At 39.9% G+C, this 21718-nt stretch overlaps 1 protein-coding gene across 5 annotated transcripts in view; it reads right to left on the bottom strand.

The window, feature by feature from the left end:
• Nucleotides 1-323: 323 nt before the first annotated feature.
• Nucleotides 324-21718, bottom strand: part of LOC140317744 (teneurin-3) — a 140187-nt gene continuing 118792 nt past the window's right edge. For all 5 annotated transcript variants that reach the window (XM_072395247.1, XM_072395248.1, XM_072395249.1 and 2 more), the window contains 9 exons: nt 17611-17843; nt 15662-15816; nt 10765-11648; nt 9486-9661; nt 8840-9075; nt 6362-6658; nt 3188-4799; nt 2582-2712; nt 324-2040 (listed from right to left, as the gene is read on the bottom strand). In XM_072395247.1, coding sequence (XP_072251348.1) covers nt 1288-2040; nt 2582-2712; nt 3188-4799; nt 6362-6658; nt 8840-9075; nt 9486-9661; nt 10765-11648; nt 15662-15816; nt 17611-17843 — 4477 coding nt within the window. In that variant the 3' untranslated portion in view covers nt 324-1287. The remainder of the gene's footprint in view (nt 2041-2581; nt 2713-3187; nt 4800-6361; nt 6659-8839; nt 9076-9485; nt 9662-10764; nt 11649-15661; nt 15817-17610; nt 17844-21718) is intronic.

Here is a 21718-nt window from a genome sequence, read left to right as displayed (position 1 = left end):
CAATTAAAAAGGAAAAAAAAGAAACATACCAGGATCATGGAAGGGGTGCATGTTTGGGTCGTCTGTAACACTGTTTATGTAAGATGGTTTCATAAAATATACATTGGACAGAAAGCCAAGTCAAAAGGCATGATGCTCATTAAACATTAAATTTAGTGGAAGTAACAGCTGACTCGATGTTGTCATTACACCACCACTTGTAAATACTTGTCCCTAGATGCACAAGTTTTTGTCAATTAAACCGCACCGTGAAGAAGCCCGACATCAGCCGCACTGCTTAAAAGCAGCTTAAAAACTCAGGCGACCAAACCATATATAAGTACTTCAATTAAAACCAGCTGGGCTTTATTTATGTATAAACACAACATAAATTACTGTTAATGACTGGTACAGACATTTATTCAGATTCATTTAAAAAAAATTAAACAAACAAACCAAAAGAAAAAACAACAGCATGAAACCGTCGGATAATTTACAAAACGTGGTGTCCCTGTGATATCCAGACACATCTGTGCTGCTCCAAATCCCGCCCCTCGACAGTTTTTTTTTCTTTTTAATTTTTTTACATTCCCTGTACTTTTTTTCTTTTTTTTTTTTTTTTTTAGTTCCCCCACAATGAATATTGGGTATTTAAACAGCTTCTTTTATCCATTTAAAAGCATCTCAAAGAGAATAAGACATTTTGTTGTTTACAGTGCGAAATCTGGTATACATAGTGGTCATTTGGTGAGGATATTTCAGACATCAGAAGTCTCTGATTTTAAAAACAAATATTTGCTCAAGAACACTGCTCGCTCTAGGACTGAGAACCCATGAGCCTGATTCTTCTAGAGAAGTGCAGATATGCATAATGTAAACATTTCCTTTGTTCTCACAACACTTGTTGAGCCAAATGTTTCTTGATGAAAACATAAAATAAATTAAAAAAAAAAACATAAAACACCTAAATAAGCTCACCGTTTCCTCAAAGACACCGCTGTTCCTCTGCTTTAGAGTCCAGAGTCCAAAAGGCTTGTGCTACAGAGGAACTGACCTGTAATTGCCATGTTAAGGCTTAGTGTAGTTGTACATTTATTCTGTAGTCTTTTGGCCACAATGCACAGCATTGCTTATGACCCCCTCTCTCCCCTCTCTTTCTCTCTTTTTCATTTATTTATTTTGTACAAAAACACAGCAACACTCGATGTACATATCAGCAACAATTGAAGACCGATGCCTTGCATTTTGTCCATTATGTGTCTACCAAAACAAAGTTTCTCTCTTTGGCAGAAAATGCATCTTATATTGTTACCTTTTCCCAATTTCACTTTGCCGGAGAAAGTGGATGTTATTGGAGCTATCTGCTAGTTCCGGATACTGCTCGATGGAAAGCACATAGTACCCATCATATCCCAGAACTTTTCCACTACTCAATAGCTGCCTCTTCTCCCCTTCTGTCCAGGGGCGGACTCCTTCCTCGCCATCTCGCACTCGTTGCTGCTCTCGGGCCCATGCGCCAGCCAGGGCACGCTGGCGTGCAAGCTCAACAACCCGCGCTTTCTCCTCATCCACCGTGGATCCATAGCGGATGTGGAAAGCGAGAGCACCGGCGCGAATCTCTACATCTGCAAAACGGCGAGTCCGACTATCCATGACTGTGGTTGACTGCGACACTGTAACGTTAACCCCGTTCTCCAGAGTTTTGTGTCCACTGGTGAGGTGCAACGCAGCAAGGTCAGCATCTGGAAGGCCTGGCTTGACAAAATAGTGAGTGTCTCGCCCTTCTATAGTGAAATGGAGGTCTTCCAGATAGAAGGCATTGTTGAGGATTGTTGCAACCTTGATACAGTCTTCACTTGCCACGTTAAGTGTATGAGTGTGGACACTGCCCTTGTAGATGGCAAACATAACAGCTCTTCCAATGGGAGACATTGCAGCTGAGAACCACAGCCAAGACTTTTCACCTCTTCGACCTCGACTGAGATGGACCTCTGGCAGCCGCTCAAATGACAAGAGAGAGTGTGCTTGTCTGGTTACTTCCTGCTGGACCCCAGAGATAGACTGTAGGAAAAGTGCAGTGAAACGTTAACGCCTGAACATGGCATAACCCGACTCTCCAGGCCATTTAGAACCAGCTACTGCTCTGCTTCACAGAGTTTTTCATCCCATTGAAGTTAATGGTAGTTTCAAGCTGTGTTCCCAAGCCCAAAGTATATAAATCCCCCATGACAAATTTTTGTGTAAAGCCCTTAGACCAAAGAAGCCTAGCATAAATAGCATCAAAAGACTGATTTAGCTGTAGCAACACCAGAAAATTACATATGAAATCAGATGCGTTCAATTGATAACTGAAGCAATGCAGAGAAACGCAGAATCTTGCTTATTATTTGTTTATTGCTATCATGCAAGTATAGACCAATTAAAGTTGATATTTTACTAAAAAAATCTCTCCCAGTGAAAATATGGAAGCTTTAAAATACAGAGGTACTGAAAAAAACAATAGGAAAAGTTTTTTGTTTTTTTTGCTGTCAGGCTCGTCTTTTTTTTCTTCTTTTGGTTGATTTTGGCTTCACAGTGTTGGAGAGAGATTCATTTTACCCACCGGAAGATCGTCCCAGAGCTGACTCTTCTTCAGTTCATAGGATGGCATGCTTAAGTCAAACTTTGGTACTGGAAACCCAGGAATGGTGTTGTGAAGATGAAAACCAAAGGTAACAAGCCAGCTGTTCACATCTGGAAATAAAAGGAAATTATAACATTTAACATATAAGACAAAAATGGTCACTTGTACAGCTTTGGACCTAAACATTTTGTCAAATTTTGCTGAAATGTTTTCAACGCATATTGAGATGCTCTTTTCAACACAAAAATGTTATAACTTTGAAACTTGCGTTCAGGAAAAATCTAATAGAATACAATAAGATTTGTTCAATTCTGATATAGATAATCCTCTCTAATGACCAGCAATGAGAGGATTAGAGAGGATTAGATGATTTAGTAATTAGACTAAAGACTGAAAACTGAACATTGTTAAAACAAAACTGCCCAACATTAGCGGGCTTAAGCTTCTAATGGTCAATAATCAAACAACACAAAGTTAGAAACTGACCACAGAAAATTACTTTTTCAGGGCTTTTTCAGTAGTTCATAAAATGTTTATTACTACCAACCCCACTAACTATCACTAATAGTACCAGAGGCTTCTTACCTGCAACATATTCTCTAACTTCATGGACTTTGCTGATGGGATTATTATTTCTAAACATGTACAAATTGAAAGGAGCTGGCTCTTTGCCTACATTTTTCCACGTAGAGATATCTGGAACAGTCCACCTGCCAGACATGATATCATAGTCTTGCTCCCCAAAGTGTAACAGTTTGGTCAGGGGGTCATACAGTCCTCCATGAAACCCAAGTACAAGCTGGAAGTCTGGGTTAGAGTCAAAGTAGATCTCGCCATATGCAGTGTACTGGAGCTGTTTGACCAGAAGCCCGTTGCTCGTGAAGACGGCCAAAGGTGTGCCAGTGTTATCACACGCGATGTAGAACTCTTCTCCACTGCTGATCTCCATAGCAAACAGGTGGCCTTGGAGATCGTAGTAGAATGAGGTGATCTCTGAGCTGGAATGATTGTACACATGAGTTATCCTTGCAGGGTAGCTCAGGTCCGCATAGAAGTACTGCAGGTGGTGGCCCAAGCTGGTCTTGGTGGATACCCTGCGGCCGAGTCCGTCATAGCGATACTGAATAGTCCAGCCACTGCTTTTGCTGTAGACCCGCACCAGAAGTCCTTTGGAATTGTACTCAAAGATTTCCGCCCCCCTTTGACGTAGGAAACCATCTTCATCCATTCTATACTGGATGTCTCCGAGGCGGGTAATGCGATCTCTCAAGTCATATCGCAGAGGCAGAAGCCTGGCACTGTTTCCTGCGTTTAGCAGGTGCAGATTTCCATTAAGGTCGTAAGTATAGCGCCACATAACTTTTTCATTCAAGTACACAGTCTGGAGCTGGCCATCCACATCATATTCGTAGCTGTACTTTGTGGTGTTTGCAAAGGGACCGATTTTGATTTCTCTCTTGGTGACCCTACCCACATCATCGTATTGGAAAGTAATCCAGTACATAAGTGAACGAAATATCTCATACTGAATCTCCTTGATGCGTCCGTGTGCATCGAAGTGCTTTGTGTATGTCATGACTGCAGTTGATATGATCTGATTTATATCATAGTAGATCACACCAAACTTTCCAAACTGCTCAATCTTTCCTGAGATGTCATCAAACTGGTAGAGGTCAATGGGAAGTGGTGTTTCGTTGATGACACCTTGCACACTGGTGACACGCAGGCTGCTGTCATATGTGTAATCAAAGCGTGCATTGACCATGCCATCCTCACTGAAGCGGAAGATCTGCCGGTCCACCAGAGGGCCCACTTGGCGATAACGAATGGAGCAGATGAAACCCTCATTCTGAAGGTTGACCGTTTTCAGCACCCCAGCTGTTTCATCATAGGTGAAGCTGACCCTTGTGCTGTCGTACAGGATCTCTGACAGCTTATTCTGCCGGCGGTACCTGTACAGGACTCTACGGCCTGTGCCAAGGTGAGCTACTCTCATTAGGAGGCCATCTTCGCTGTAGTCTACAGCTACTGAGGCATTGCTCTCTGGGGGGTGATAAAGGTTCCTGTAGTAACCCACTGAACGGATGGTCTGCATGGTGTAGCGGGCTACACTTGGCATGGTGACAGCAGAAAGCCGGTCCAGAGAGTCAAACTCAAATATGTACTGGCGCTGACTGTGGAGCAGGAGAACCATGGACTAGAGGGAAAAGAGCAAAATAAGTGTTTTCTTGAATTACATAATATTTCTACATAATATATGTGCCATGCAAGGCATGAGCATAGGCAAAGTGTAGAGATTTCCTGTTTTGAGAAAAAGGAAAAACAGTGTGTATGAAAAATTTAGAAGGTAGCGTTGACTACAGTTCTATGAGCCACAGTTATCAGTCATATTGTATACTGATAAATTACAAGCACCTTGAAATATATTCAACTCAAAGTCGAGCAATATTTACTTTCCAGTTCCTGGTGGCCAGATAGATCTGTTTAATTCACTTAGAGAATATGCAGTTAGGAGTGTGGTCTGTCACACAAAGGTTTAACACCCTGTCTGTAAAAATGTCATGGCCAGTCATCCGTTGCAACACCAAGGTTCCCTGTGCTCCCTGAGCCCCTTGTGTTACTTATGTCAGTGTTGACATGGCCTCTCCAGGTCACGCAATGACAGGATGCAGCCAAGGGTGGCTGCAAAAATCTCTGCATGTTTTTTGTTGCTGAACATCCCCGTGCAATCTTAAAAACACTCTGCAAAAACAACTGAAGAATCGTATGTAGAAGAGATGGAGGGACTGATGCATCATAGGGCTGTCTCATTTGTTTTTTGACATGTAACAGCAGAATGCATCAACAGCCGTGTTAGTTTTGATTTCTGATCAAAGGGTTGTCTAATCATTTCTGACCTGACAGTGTTCATCTGTGTGCACTATACCACTACATTCAAATGCTTTTTCTAAGGATGTAAGTATAGTATTATACTTACCAAAAAGCTAACATAAAGCTCTAGTGACAGACATTGAAATGCAGGAGTATGGTTAAGTACAAAAAGAGTAAAGGACTGTTAAATCTAAACCTTCAAAATTTCAACCTTAATTTTGAAATGTTTCTAGTTCTTTTTCTTGTCTTACTTATGTCAGTCATGTTGAATGATTGGAAACAGATCTATTTGAAACAACAGAACTGATAGGAGTAAACCCATAAAAACCATTGGTTCTTTTAACAGGCAATGCAAAATGTGTTCAACCCACTGAATTAAATTGAGACCCAGCTCTACTAAATAAATTTAATTAACCCTTGTAGATTATGTTGACCCAACCCAAACACATATTTGAAACCCTAAGCAGAAGAGGCAGTTGTTTGAAGAGCTCACTATTGTATTGCATTTTTAGTGAATACTACAAGCAGTGCCTTACTACTGATGTGGTGGTTACCAGCACTGCTGTTTAAACCATTTGGGACCATTATTAACCCTGACATGCATCTGGAACACAGTTGCATAATTTGCCTATATATCTAAAGGTTTTGAATGTTGCTCATAAATTTGCAGTTACCAGTTATTAGTGTGTTTACTAAATAAATTACACTTGACATTTCAGCAAATATGCTTTGCAAACCTGAGCTGGTGAATATAGCAAAACAAGCATCTTCAGGGTGACCTCTGCTACAGTTCATGTGAAGGTCCTGATTCCCCTTGTGGTGATAAAGACTAGCCTGCTGCACAATTTATCTTACACATTCTATCCTCTGGTCATGCAATTTTCTCACCTGCTCAAGGTAGGTGTAACTCCATATCTTCCCATCTGCAAACACCCTGGAAATCAGGCGGCCTTGGGTATCATACTCAAGTCTCTCAGTGGTGGGACCTCTCTGCAGGGCACTGATTTGCCCGCTGCTTGTGCGGCTCACATTTACTGGCAGTAGCTTACTGCTGGGCACCCATAGGACTGGGTGGCCGGCGGTGTCGTATATAATCTTTAAGAGGAACTTCCTGTGGTCATCGTAAATCTTCTCTGTCCTCAGGGTGCGATCATAATCCACAGAGAGAATATTTCGTCCGTTCACCTGTGGGAAAGATTTAATGATGGGTTAGACAAGAAAAAAAGAAAAGAAAAAATCCTTCAGCTGTTCTGATTTGTAGCAATGATACTGTTGATTTAAAGCAAACAAACCAAAAAAATCAGTACCAAAACATACAGATGTTGAAAAAAGTTTCAAGAATAAATTCTTAGTTTTATTGTTACTGTTATGTCTAGATATCTTTCCAACTGCATTCATAGATATCTACACTTCGGTTGTCTCAGAGATTAATGGCCCCTTGATGAGGCTCATTAAACTTAGAGACACTGGCAATTGTTCAGGTATACTTAAATCAAAAGCTCTTAAATTTATTGGTGACAAAAACTACCATGAGGCAAAGTTACCACCCGAGACAGGTTCAGAAAGTCCCGTGTATCATAAAGGAAGGACGAGTAAGAAAAGGTGGAGTTATTACAACAATTTTAATGTTAGAATTACAGAGACATGGCTGTTTTTGGCCAGTTTTATCTGGATTTTACATTACTTACATTATTAATTCATGACACATATTGCTGTGATTAGTAAGGTTACAGGATTATTAGTGTCTTCCCTGTAAAATATGTTGTCTGGTTACTCAAAAACATGGATTTATCATTCATTAATAGGGCCATCACAGAAGGGAAAGTGAATCATTTCATGTCCACCAAATGAGCTCTGTCCTATTACCGATCCTCGCTTTTCAACTACACTCTTATAATAAGCCGGGTGATCTTTCTCCACGAAAGTCACCGCGTTTATGATTCCCCCAAATTATTTAAGATTTGGATTATTCAGATCACAAGACAGTTTTCCACTCTGTCTCTTCCAGTTCAAGTTCATTTTAAATGAATCAGGGCCCGGGGGATGCAGTAGAGATCTTGTTTATATTTCCATTTGTGTGGAAAAGTTGCAGTAATGAAATGTGTTCATTAACATTAATTTCCAGCGGTGTTTTGAGCCCATGCACTGATTGGAATCATAAAATTGTTTGTTCTTAATGCTGTGCTATGTAAGGAACTGATGATCATGACCATTCAACCTTTTAGCCATGACATTTGTTTGCTTTCTTCTTTTAATAACATCACAAACAGATGGAGAATCTATCCATCTAACTAAATACTTTATTAATCCCTGAAGGGAAATGATATTGCTGCTGTAGAAATGGTTATTTTCATAGATAGATTCTAAAAATCTGAAATAAAAACCAGCTGACATTTAGAAAGTCAAAGTATAGCAGAGAGAGGCGCGGTAGATGCCTTCAGAGATCATCATCAGTGGGTTCGGGTGTTGTTTTTGTAGCTTGGCCATAATTAAAATGATGACAACATTGACTGGTAACACAGGTGAACTCTCTCTATAGACAAGAGACACTCCTTCACTCCTGTGACATCTCCAGGATTACGCCATCTGTTGTTAACAAGCTCTGTAATCCTCCTTCACTGCTACCTCTGTCTGTAGTCACTGTCTGACCACATAGTCTTGAAGCAACGTGGAGAGTTGTTACTGCATCTTCATCAGGGCTCCAACCTCGTCCAATTCATCTGCCAATGATCTCGCACTTCTGATGATCGGCACAAGAAATGGTTGAAACTTTTTCCTCCTTTTCTCATCATTTTGTTTCTACATTGTTGACATTTCCTCTTCAACTCATCTGTATTTGGGATCCTATTCCAGCCAACTAATTAATGTCAAACATTAAAAAGCTCAACATAAGAAAGCTCAAACAACTCCTCCAACATGCAAGCAACGTTCCTGTTGCCATGGTTATGCATCAAAACAAATGTAAGATGTTGCCAGAGTAACCAGCATAAACCTTTCCAGCAGCACAGCATCCAAACCAGTGAAGAAAATGTTTAAAAAGTGTGTTTCCACAGAAAAACATATCATTAGAAAGACGAAGAATATTAGAATATGTCCAGAGCTACAGCAGCAGGCTGCCACCATCGTGGGGGTCATTCTAGATATAGCTTTTCATCCCATCTTCCCCCTCATTTGAAACGTGTTGCTTGGCTCAACATTTGATGAGTTTGTCCTTGCTTTAGTTTTATCTAAATATTGGATTTAAATGATTTGCCAAGAACTGCATTCTCTCTTAACTTTTTTTGGAAAGTACGTTGTAAGCGTCACTCATCGTGTGTGTTAAATGTGCCATCAAGGGGAAAGAAAAAAAAGGAGACCTGGACATACCCTTAGCTTGCGTCCAAACACGATAACTTTTCCTCTGGCTTGTTCTTTGCGGAAACGCCACTCAACCAAGTTCTGCCCACTCTCCCCTGGCAGACTCATGTTTCGCCTGGCGACTGTCGGGTTGGCAGCTCCAGCCAGGATGTGGGGCTCTGTCTGGTAATGGGTGTCCATCCCGTTGGCATAGGTAATCCTCAGCGAGTTGTCAAAGCCCACTTGATAGCTACTTCTACACTGGTCTGTTTATAGTAAACAAAGGGAAAATTAAAACAGTGGAATAGATAATTACACTCTGGAACTAACGTGGCTGATTTTCCAGTTTTCTGGGGTGTCTATGACTTGTATGTAATTCAGCTTAAAGTCTTTATTATTTGAAATCAGATAACTTCCAGGTGAAAGGAAAGAACATGAATGATGTGAAGAAATAAATTGACCATCTGGCTGTGGCAGAGAGTGGAAACCACTTAGTAAGAAGGTTGATGCGTCTCCCTGACTCTGACACCCCAACCCACACTCCCAGAGAGTAATCATTTACACTGTCGTCTGTCAGACCCCCTGAGTTGTAATGATACACGACTTAGGCTTACTCAACATTGCCCCGCCGACCCCTGAAACAATGACAAATAACAACTGTTCTTGTGGTGCTTACCCTGAGCCAGAGTGTAGAAGGAACGAATGGTTGAGGTATTCGTTGTGATGCTGATTTCTTCCTCTGTCAAGGAGCTTTCAATATCCACCGTCAAAGCACTGTTCATCTCTGTGTACAAGTTATTCACCATTCCAGTGGGGAACGTCACATTCATTAGCCGGCCTTCACTGTCATAGCTGTTTGACAAAAAGAAATGACAAAGCATTGATATGTATGAGGGCTCTCAGTGCTACAATGCATTCAATTATCAGCTCTTTGAATGAGACCACTGACTCTCTCGTAATTAAAATGTCACATTTCCAATCTTGGATATGTTCCATTTCCAGAGCATAAGTAGAGGGATGTTTGTTAAAAAATAAATAAATAAACAATAAAGCACAATTGTTGAGTGACACATCTCATCGGCTTTCACTTTCCTAGAAAAAATAACGTAGACTTGGAATGAATTCAGTTATTTGGATGATTGATGTGTCATAATCACAAGTGGCGGCTTGACTTTTTTTGTTATAGTGAGGATGCATGGTATAATGTGACATGACAGGGGATAACACAAGGGAGGGGGGAAATCAATCACTGAGAGGCCAAAGATAGTGAGGTTATTGTAGAAAGTGCTGATGTCTTATCAGAATGGATCAGTTGATCAATTTATCTAAGCTCACTTTGAAACAAACAGCAACATGCTGCAACACTGTAAGACATACTTTATGGACACTGAGTTATTGAAGTCTAACTAGGCTATTTGACAGATTTTGAGGCAAATTTTATAATTAGATTTCAATTAAATGTGCACCCTGGAGCAGTTTGCAGGTAAGTATTATTACCATTAATAGAGTAAACTTGTGCTGCTGTGGGACCAGAAGGCACATGTATATATTCTGACACGCATGCAAATATAGAAAACTGTTATACTGTTCTGTTATATTTGTGCATTTGACTTTAGGTTTAGATTAAAAAGGCAGTTTAGGAGCACTATTGATAGTAATAATAGATGATAAGCTCAAACTAAACTTTGTAAACTAAATATTTCAATCGCAAGACTGTTAAAACTGCCTTCTAATCCCTCAGAAGCAGACGATACTCACTCCCCCTCCCCCAACCATCACATAAGTATACACAGTTTGTATTAGTATGCACAAAGTAGGAGGTGTATTTTCATTTGCACTGTTGGCTGTTTCCAGAATCAGAGGGCATAAATGAGTTAAAACCTAAATCAATCAGACTTTGGCAAATGATGTAAACAGTTCCACAGAATGATCTTGCCAATATTAATTATACTTACTCGTAGAAAGTTGTCCAGCCAATCTCTGATGTCTTTGTGGCCAGCAGACCATTATTACCATGGTAAGTGAGAAGCACCAGCTCCTGACCCTGCGTCGTGAGCGTTTTCAGTCCACCGTTGGTGCCCATAGTCAGCCAGATCACCTGGTTGTCAGGGGCCACGATGCGTACCGGCATGCGATTAGGATCTCTTCGGATTCTTAGGGTGTTGCCGCTGCTGTCAGTGACGGCCGTGATGTCATTCTCTGTGCTATAGCTGAAGGTGTATTTCAAGTCGCCTGTGAGCAAGCTAGCAGTGTGTTGGTGTGTACCATTGCTGTCAAACGTATATAGCTCCTGGGCATCCGGTGAGGCCACCTCATATGTATTGGCACTGGAAGTCAAAGTTGGCCCATTTCGAGAGATGGCCCGGATTCTGATGTTCCCTAGGTCTGCCACGTAGAGCGTTCCATCTGGAGCTGCCACTAAAGAAGATGGAGCATTGAACCTTGCATCTTTGGCATAGCCATCTCCTGTCTGGTAACAGTCGCAATTGGCATCATTCTTGCAGTCACAGTCGGAGGGAACCCCGGCCAAATGCGTTATCTCGCCATCCACGGAAACCTTGCGAATCCTGCTCATCTTTCTCTCATCTGTTTCTGCTATATAGATGGCACCATGGTACGTTATGGCAATAGAAACAGCAGACTCTAGTGGGGTTAACTGCGCCCTTTGACCACTGGCTACACCACGCTCCAGTCCAGCCAGTGGGCAGTGGATAGGTCGGCCAGCAGCAATGCTCACTTGACCGTTCTCTGTGATGCGCAGCACTATGTTGTTGTCAAGCACGTACAGGGAGTTGTCCATTGGGCTGACTGCTAGATCTGTGGGCCACTCCAAAATCACCTGAAATACAGGACATTAACTAGTTAAAACCTGATATCCTGGAGAGTTTTAAGCCCATAATAAAATCGTTGTTAAGATGCTTTCCTTGGTTATTCTTTGATAAATAAAAGTGTACTCATTATTATATGCATTTTAAGTCATAGTCTGTACATATGACCAAACTAAAGACTTCTGAATATGTACAGACTGAATTTCAAAAGTGACAGATGTTGCTGTGTCAAAAATTAAAAAAGAGCAAGAGAAACATACAAACTCTGGTCCCTTTCTCACCTCCACACAGCTTGCTGTGAATGGCAGATTGTCAATGAGTGACAGAAATGGTCTTGCACAGAAGCATGTAATCCATTGTGATGGGGGGAGGGCATATCTACAGCATCTGACAAGCAATTCTGATAGAGTATACTGGCCTCTTTAATAGAGCTATTGAGCCATGATTTAAGTGAGTCAGGCAACAATAGTAATGGAAAATACCATATGTAATTCAAGAAGCCATAAATACACAATGGTCTAGATAAAGAACATATTTGTATATTGATTTATTCAATTCAGAAAGACAAAGTGCTCCCTTTCAAGCTTACTCTGTTTTCAGTAGTCTTATGCAGACCATGTGTTTTCCCATAGATGAGGCCTTCTAACTGTCTGAACTGCTGAAATATAATTTTTGGGTTGTGGCTGCATATTCTAAAAAAAACTAAATCTACTTTCTGATGGTTTATTATTTGTATGATTGTCACTCATGCTGGTAATATGCAAGATGTGAAATAAATTAGGTGATTTTTAAAGGAGAGCTGAATAGATGTACGTGTCTTGTAACATATGAGCTCATTATTTCTCTCGTGTTGATACCATGGACTGTTTGAAACAGATGGACAAACTCTCCTCACAACAACATGCGCTCTATCTATTGGCCGACAGGGGGAAACTCCTGTGGCTTTAGTTAAGTCAAGTCAAGTCAAATATCTTTGTATAGCACATTTCATGTACAAAACAATTCAAAGTGCTTTACATAAAATAAAAGCATTGCAGTAGGGAGCAGAAAAGCATTAAAAATATGTAAAAGAATATAAAGAGAAAGAAATAAAATAACTGAAATGAATAAAAACGAGCAACAGTCTAGATAAACGATATTGTGCAGATTTCATGCATAGAATGTTTTTAACCTGGATTTAAAAATGTCTACATTTGGTGAAAGTTTAATCTCCACTGGCAGTTTGTTCCACTTGTTTGCAGTATTTTAGGAGAATTCTTTGAGACGATTAATCTTCTTACTGATTTGTGACCTATTTCAAGAATCAAAATTCTTATGTTATCAATTACGGTCCCACGTGGAGTGAAAATAAATAATAAACAAGAGAAAGCTTTAGGGCAGAGATATATTGTGACTGACAAGCCGCTGACCACTAAGCCTTTAAATGTGAGTCCCCAATCACAGTAGCCACGTCAATCTATTTCATACATTCTACAGCTGACACTTTTAATCCTGGCATATTTTAACTTTCTGCTAGTGCCCATCTATCAGTTTGTAGGACAAGTGTGGCCACGCTATGACATTCTGCGACAGATTTCAAACTAAGTAGCCTGTGTGACTTATCTCCCAATATAGCTCGCAAAAGAACACTGAGCATGCACTTAACACCTTCCAGCTCCAGCCATGCTGTATGAGCTGGTGCAGTAATCTGCGAGACAAACTTGACATACTGTAGGTTGACCAATGACAGACAGCAAATTCGACCAAAATTTCAAAAGTCTCACAGGATTGATGGGAGAATTATTCATATCTTGAAAAATAATAAGTATTTATTATGAGCCAAAGTTATAACCCAGGCCAGCAGTAACAGACTGCTTGCCTGAAATAAGTCAGTGAATAAAAAGCTTATTTGTAACAGCACAAATATTAAAGGCCACACCAAATTGGTATAAAACATTTATATGATATAAAACCATGTCATTAAAACTGCCAAAACACTCCTGAATTGTTCTTTTTTCACTGAGTGATTAATAATAAAACAAAAATGCCTTTAAGGCTGCTGCTAGTTAAACTGAAATGAGCCAGTTCTGCACCTCGGATGCCCGAGGATCACACAGTCTCGCCAAAACCACGTCTTTATTGCCTTGTGCCAAATGACTTGGTTAATTAGCAAAAAGTGACAAGCCTAATCCTTTGTCTTAATGTTCTCTCATGTTTACCCCCTTCATGTTTACCACCCACACACATACACAAACTGTTTGCATTCTCTTCTATTAACTTGAAAAATACTCATATATTGCCAAAAGCAGACAATCATTTTAGCATTCGCTTTTATTTTGTATTTCTATTATTATTTCATCCCTCAATAAGAGACAATTTGTGAAGCCTCTGTGGGGCTCATTTGCTATTGACTGGGGTCATTTTTATCGACTTTTTTGTTATCGTTTTAACTGCAGCCTTGTACTTTTTTTTTTGTTAGCTGGTCTGCATTAATACACAAGCAATGTAATTATAATTTAAACAGGTTAGCAAAAACAGCAGCACTTTTGACTTGCACACACATTGTTGACGTGGGAGTACCTGAGGCAATTAAATTCTCAACAGCAAAAGCAGTAAACAGATCATGGCATGAAAGCATACATATTGATGCAATAAAAGCCCTTCTTTTGGTTTTCTTTTTCATTTTTATGCATCTTAAATCAGATTTCAAAACTCTTAAGGAGCAAAGTGAGAGTAGATATCAATGTTGAAACACAGAAAACTGCACCTGTAGTTTGGAAGAAGAGTCACAGTATTAGATTTTTTTTACCTATTGCATCACAACAGGACCCTGCTTTTATGTCTCACCTCACTGTCAATTTTTTTTGGACAAAGCTGGTCGTGGTCAGGTTCTGCCAAAGAAATGGTTTTATTTGCAACCAGCCTGTTATCATGTGCAATGTGAGTGTCCACAATCTTCAGAGTTTCTAGTCAAAAACTAAATATGAATTTATTCCGAGCTACATGGGCTACCGCTGCCGCCCATTTCATCAGCTTTGACCTGAAAACTCATCACTTTTTGCTCTGCGTGCTCTCGCTTCCTGCAAAAATCTCATCCTCATTGCATATTTCAACCCCTGTGCAGGCAGAGAAAGCACTCTGCTCTCGTTGGCTTAAGAGTTTAACCCTCTGGGGTCTGAGCCGTAATGACGTCATGCGATCTGATCACGCCGGCGTGGTCACAGACCTCAGAGAGTTAAAAAACATTTTTGACATCTTGGGTTTCTTCACATCTTCACAACTACTGTTAATGTTCTAGAATTTTGTGTTTATGTCACTTTTTCATCAAGTAAGATCAATTAAATTGACTTTTTTAAAATATCCCATAAATGTTCATCGAGATTCAATTCTGCTGGTAAGAGTGATAGATGGTAGATGGCAGCAACCACATAAAACAGATAACACAAAGTAGCTCAGATGGTCAGAATTAAGATAATAAATAATATTTCCTGCAGGAATCAATTCACTGAACAAATTCATGAAAAAATTAGACAGAGCCTAAGGGGCAATTAAAACCATGAGCAGAAACTGCTTTAATTTGATGGAATAACAAATGAATTAAACTAGAACTTCCAGATACTAAAATACTATCAAATATTTGTAACCAGAAAAGAGCAAAGAGTTTCTGCAGCAATTATGTAAATTCTCAGAAACAGCTTTTGGTATTCCAGCAACACACATAAAAACTATTCCCAAAGAGTTTGGATACTTCTTTTATTAACAGAGTCTCTGAGGTGAAATAAATAATCAGAATAGTGATAATAAAATCAAATAAAAATCCCCGGCCTGTGTTGTTGTTGCTTGGAAACCATTTGTTATCCTGCATATAACTGTATAAGGTGTATAAGTGTCACTTTGTGCAGTAGCACAACACAGCATGTCGCTGATGAGTGACCAAGCTGGAATAGGGTTAGAGGGCTGGGGGCACAAGGTGGCACTGTAACACACTCTGCAAAAGCATTCTGCCCATGTTAACAGCTGTCCGGCACTATTTTATTTAAGTCACCTGATTGATGTCCATGCTGCTGTCACAAGTCAGAGGACGAGCCGATGTCAGGTCATTGGAACCAAGGAAAGTGGAGATGATACCATTCTGGTCCACTTTTCTGATTGTGGTGCCATCTACAAAATAGATCAGCCCGTTCTTGTCCACGGCGATCCCTGTTGAAAATGGGTAGGAGGGAGAAATGAGAAAAGAGGAGGAAACAAAGGGGGGAAAAGAGCTTATGATAACAGGGAAACATGGCAGATGTGCCACATCTCTGCTTGCATGACTCGGTGGACAGAACACGATGGATACATGTGTCAAGCTCGCCTTCCCATTATTCAGGTCACTGCAAAAAGCACAGACATCAATAATGCACAGGCAGCTTTTCTGGTATTAAATAATTTCTTAGGCAGAAGTGGGAAAGGCTGTATTCATACGGTATATATGCACTTGTCTCGTCTTGTAACCCCATGTCTAAAAATGACCTCGGGAGGTGGGGGTGTCAATAAGTGGTGCTTTGTGGAGAATTTTTTACTTCTGTAATCATCAACAATCCAACAGACCATAAGAGAAATAAATAACCATGGGAATGGCAATGACAGCGTCTGACAGTTTTACATGAGGGAGGTGAAAGACAAACAGTTGCCTTGGTGACGAGTGTGGACGAAATTGTCACAGTGATTGAGTGTTAGCGCAGACTTCTAGGTTGTAGCCTTGCCAGTGTAGAGTTGCAATAATCGTATGTCCCAAACTGGGGAAATACATTAACAGGACATGGCAGCCTCCACATCACTCCCTTTGTCACTATGCTGCTTAATAGCGATCAGCACCTATGGGAATTCAGCCATACCTCACAAGCAGGGAAGCTGTTTTTCATTCTCCACATTGGACTTAACATGCTGTGGTTTGAGGTTTAAATTCAGACTGAGAGCTGTATTACTGTTTAGTTTTTAAAGGAATTACAATGTTCTAAATGTGCTATAACTATACTCTTACCTCCAGAGAATTCATTTTTCAATGAAGTCTTTAAAAGCCTCTATGGAAGGTTAGTGGTTTGGTTTGACCTGTGGCTGGGTCTGCACAAGATTGCTTTCTGCTAAAACATTGACGAGCCGTGGGAGCCTGCGGTGAATCTTTGGGAGCTGGCTATCTGACAGCCTGAGATTCTCAGACAGATGAAATGTGTCACATTTGAGCAGAGTTCAGCAAATGTCTGAGAAGAGCAAATAAAAAAAAAGAAGGACCCATCTGCTGTTTCTTCTCTGGTCTGGGCTTCCACCCACTCCATCATTAGTCGTCTCCACAGATCGTCTTCACTCAAGCCTTTATCACTTAGCTGAAGTCTGGCGGTTGGCACTCAGAGTGAACACCAACAAGCGTAAAACAATTCATCATGGCCTTTTATTTCAGAGAAATTTATGGAAAAGTCTGCAATATCACCAGAAATGACACAGATGAACATGTTCTATCTGAATGTGGACAACAGGTTGTGCGTAGCACTCATCGGCTCCTGGCTCGCAGTTACTTTACTGTGAGCTTTAAAAGCCTGGAGGCTCAACTTTCAGAAGAGCTGTTTGTCCAACAAAACAAACAAAAAAAGCCTAAACTTAACAATTCTGTGAATAGCTTAAATGTTTTGTTTAAAAAAAAAATAGGAATATGCGAACATGTAACACAAGTAATGCTTTACATTTCTGGAGGTTCCAGCTTTATTATTGGGAGCAGTGCATGGTTTTAATTTCCCAAGAATCTGGATTTTTTTGAAAATGAAAACCTGTTGGCTTTTAATTTTAACATCAAAACCACGACCAAAATGAATTCTTTCAAAGGAGGAAGCCATTAGATGCCACAGAGCCCAAAGCACACATAAATTTCAATCTATCAGGTGCCACTCATGGATGAGAAACCCATCACTGTGTTCCACCCCTCCATTTGAGCACAACATCTTCATTAGTTTTAAATAATACCTTTGGGTCCTGTGAGGGAGGCCTCTGGAGCTTTTCCTCCATCGCCACAGTGGTTCTCATCAAAGGGCAGACAGTGTTCACCAGTTCCTGCAACCACCTCTGCGTTCGCCTGCAGGTCCTTGGTTCCACTCAGAGTCTTTGGTCGGTAGATCCGCCGGGAGTTTGTGTCCGATACATAAAGCTGGCCGGTGACAGGATCAGTTGCCAGATAATACCGGTGTGCTGGGTTGTTGCTGCATGCGAGATGACAACTCGGTTATATATTGCAGTAGCAGACAATGATTTTACTCAATAGCTCTTTTCTTGCTGTCCTTTAATGATGCAGTTTTACCCCTAAAATGTGATTGGATGTATCACTCTCTGTAAAACATTCAAAACCATCTGTAAACACAAACTGAGCACTGACGTCAAAGTCAGATTTACCCTCTGAAGAGGACAAACAAAACAAGACAAAAAAGAAGAGAGACACATAAAATAAAATACAAAGATGTAGGAATCTTTGATTGGGCAGATTGTCCAGAGAGGCAATGTTGTCTTACAAAACATTATAGGTGATGAAAGATTGTGAAAGTAAAAAAAAAAGGTTAAGAAAATAAATAAATAAAAATAAATACTTCCCCACAATCACACATTTTCTTACAGTAAACATATTCTGCTAATCTTCAGCTTTTTATTCTGGTTTAAAAAAAAACACAAATTCATATTTATCTCGTATTGACTAGTTTGTTGCATGTTAGTTAAACTTCCTGCCATGAAAGAGGAATAAATGTTCTCCCAAGACCCCCATCTCCTCCCAAAAAGTGCACTTTCTTCTGATTGTCCAGCTTTCAGAATCCTGCCGCCAGACAGCACTCAATGCTCCTAAGCATAGCTTCAGCCTTCATCTGGTTTGGAAGTTCAAAAAGCTCAATAACAAACTTAAACTGCGTCTCGCCCAGCTCCAAAGTTTGACGGTTGATAACGTGCCCTGATTTAAACATCATGCCCATATTTAAACATCATGCACCCCCAGTGGGATAACAAGCTCAGGGTGGCACCAGTCTAAAATTCAAAAGGCAATGCCTTGTTTTATTGATTCTTCTTTTAAAAAAAAAAGTTTTTTAAAGGGGTGGATCTGAATCCAATGTGGAATATTAGATTTTACAGCGAGAATATCTACATCTACAGGGTTAGGGTTAGTGAATATTACACTCATTACATTACCTGCTTACTGTGTGGGGTAAAAGAGGTTTGAGTCTCTCAATTATCAGCCATATATAAGAAAAAAAATCTACATCTGCCCCTTTTTAACAGGTGTTTGTGTCAGAAACGTGTTAAAATGTAGACGGAAGTGGAAATCCTCTGCGAGCTGGTAAAACAGAAGTCAGCGTAGTGAGTGAAATGTTGCCAAAAGACTTAGTAGTAGTATTTATTTTTCTGAGGGAGTTCATTTGATACCTTTAATACTGCTTAATCTGACAGTAATGTGTGCATACATGTACCGAGACGATCGCAGTCTGACTTAGTGGATGTACTCTGCTTACAGTGAATAACAAAGACATCTTTCATCAGCACAGAAAGGAATGATAATGAAATTAATGAAATATGTTCGTACAGAGTATTTAAATATTTTTAAATATCTTAAATATCTTTTAAAGAACTTTAGCCCGCTTAACAACAATCATTGTAAGTAATGGCAATGTAATAACATACAACAGAAAGAAAAGCACAACTCTGCTTTACGTATTATGAATTAGTTAACCCACTGTACATTCAATTTGAAAGGAGAAAATTTTAAAACAAATGCTTATTCTTTGTTTTCAAGCTGTCATTAAGCTGTAATTTTCTGAAACATGCATCATGAATTGCTAATTAAGAGAAACTTTGTTGTTGTGCAACTGCTGCTTAAAAAGCAAACCCTATTATCAACTTCCTATTAAGAACAACATTGTCATGTGCATAGATAATGAACTGAAGGGGAAATAATTATTCCTACATTTGTGTTGGGTATAAACAGTGGGAAGAATTTCCATCGCAGGAAAAAATGTTAGAGCACTTCTAGGATGGAAAAAGTGGAAACAGAAGCTTGAAAAGATGGAAGTTAAACTAAATTTAACAGGATACCACCACAGCGGGGTTCCAGTTTGCAAAGCCAAAATGACAACTTGTGTGCCAGATCATTTCATTTATTATCAGTCTCCCGTGAGGTGAAGCCTCTGGAAATGACAGAAATGACTGGCTTCTGTTAACTAAGTGTGACAATTAATGGCATCTGGTTCGCCTTTTTACATAATTTAACTGTCAAAAAAAAGATTACAGTACAAATATAGCAAGGATTAAGACTCTTAAGATATTACAACTCATGTCTGTTATCGCCTCTGCTTACAGTCATAAAGTGTGCCAACTAATTTATAATTGTGTTTGACATTGGATTTCAACAAACTTGAGATATTTAAAAACAATTTAATTAAGGCAGAATCGATGTATAACAGGTGCTTGAATATAATTAAAGAGCTCAAAACAGAAGCAGTTAAAATGAAAAACAAGCTCGTTTTACAGTGCAGTCGTAAACACAGTCCCTGGTTGTACTCGAGCTTAATGGTATCTCACTCAATAGTGGTTGGCTCTGGAGTGGTTGTGATGGCAAAATAAATGTGGCAATGAAAGATCTATGTAAAATGATAAAGATGGAGTCATAAAAACCTGACAGCCATTATGAGTCAAAGTAAATGTTCAAAATAGGTGGTCTGCTATCAAGTTCCTATAAACTATTCAGCAAGTCAAACATTAGCAGCCCCTTCCTTTACAGTCAACCTGCAGGGGGTGGACATAATAAACGAGACACCTGGTCTGGTATTTTATTGTCCAATGAAACAGTCATGCAATAAATATTAGTTTTGGGAAGCTTCTCGTGTTAAAACAGTATGTTGTGAAGGGATTTTAATTTGGTCTTTATATTACCATCCGACAGCTCTTTGTGAGTCTCAAATAAATTTAAACAACTGCCACCTGACTCTTTTAAAACATCTTCACAGCTAAACCACACCTGTCACAGGTGCAAATGGATGTGCCAGTCAACTCCAGGTCAGACAATCACACAGTCTTGGGTGCAGGCATTGCCTTGCAGAGATTCAGACACCTCTGACAGATCAACTATGGATCACCTGAAGATGTGCATACGATAAGTTTTTGGGCAACGTAGGCTATGTGTCGGGCAAAGTGCATGTGGCATTGTGGCAGGGAGTTGCCACGGATAAGCAGAAAGACGTGTAAATCATAAGCAAGTAGGATGTAACTGCCAGACTTGATAGTTTGTAACTAGTAGACTTACTGTAACCATACATTTGTAGATCCTAACCATTTGCAGGTGAGAGAGCAGCAAAAATCTAAGGAATCATGAGTGGTAGAGAAGTAAAAATGACACAATGACAGAAAAACACTGCATAGGACAGGTCTTATTCTAGTGATCTCTTGCATGAGGGCCAGTGCATCAAAATCTTCTGCAACCCCTTCCTTCCCCCTTTCAAATGTTCATGGTCAATATGTATGGAGACGTATGACATTGATGTGCTGACACATCAAAACTCAACTTGCATCTGTGAGGCAGCAGATCACCGTAGCTATATCACATTCAATCATGAGATCAGGTTGGACTGATACAGAATTCAGCAGCTTTCGAGACAACAAGCTGCTATGCGTCACTCTCACTCCATACTCTCTTCACCGGCTTAATTTTGATGCCCATATTAAGTTGAACACCTTACCGCTAGCCTTCAGGAGTCATAAATGAGTCTTGAGTCTTTTTTAAACAGTTTTTGTCTAATTTGTAAATGTTATGGCACACATCCTTTTTTTCTTTCTACCAACATGTTTGTAATGACCTGGGAATCGGAATCCACCACATAAATCAGGCAAATTAGAAACAAAAGTCACTAATCTATGGTCCTATCATCTGGACATCACACCAGAGACATTGCCTCCACAGCCAGCATCATAAAGTTTCCGCAGTTTACTATCTGGAGCACCTCTGGCACTTGTCATGTTAATCACTAGGAAAAGCTAATTGCCACCAATATGCATCTTCATTTAATACAATGCTGCTGCTGTAATCATGAATACAAAACAGTTG

The sequence above is a fragment of the Leuresthes tenuis genome, unplaced genomic scaffold, assembly GCF_036924035.1.
Source record: "Leuresthes tenuis unplaced genomic scaffold, fLeuTen1.0.hap1 SCAF_11, whole genome shotgun sequence".
NCBI lineage: Eukaryota > Metazoa > Chordata > Actinopteri > Atheriniformes > Atherinopsidae > Leuresthes > Leuresthes tenuis.
This window is presented reverse-complemented; position numbering and strand designations above follow the sequence as displayed.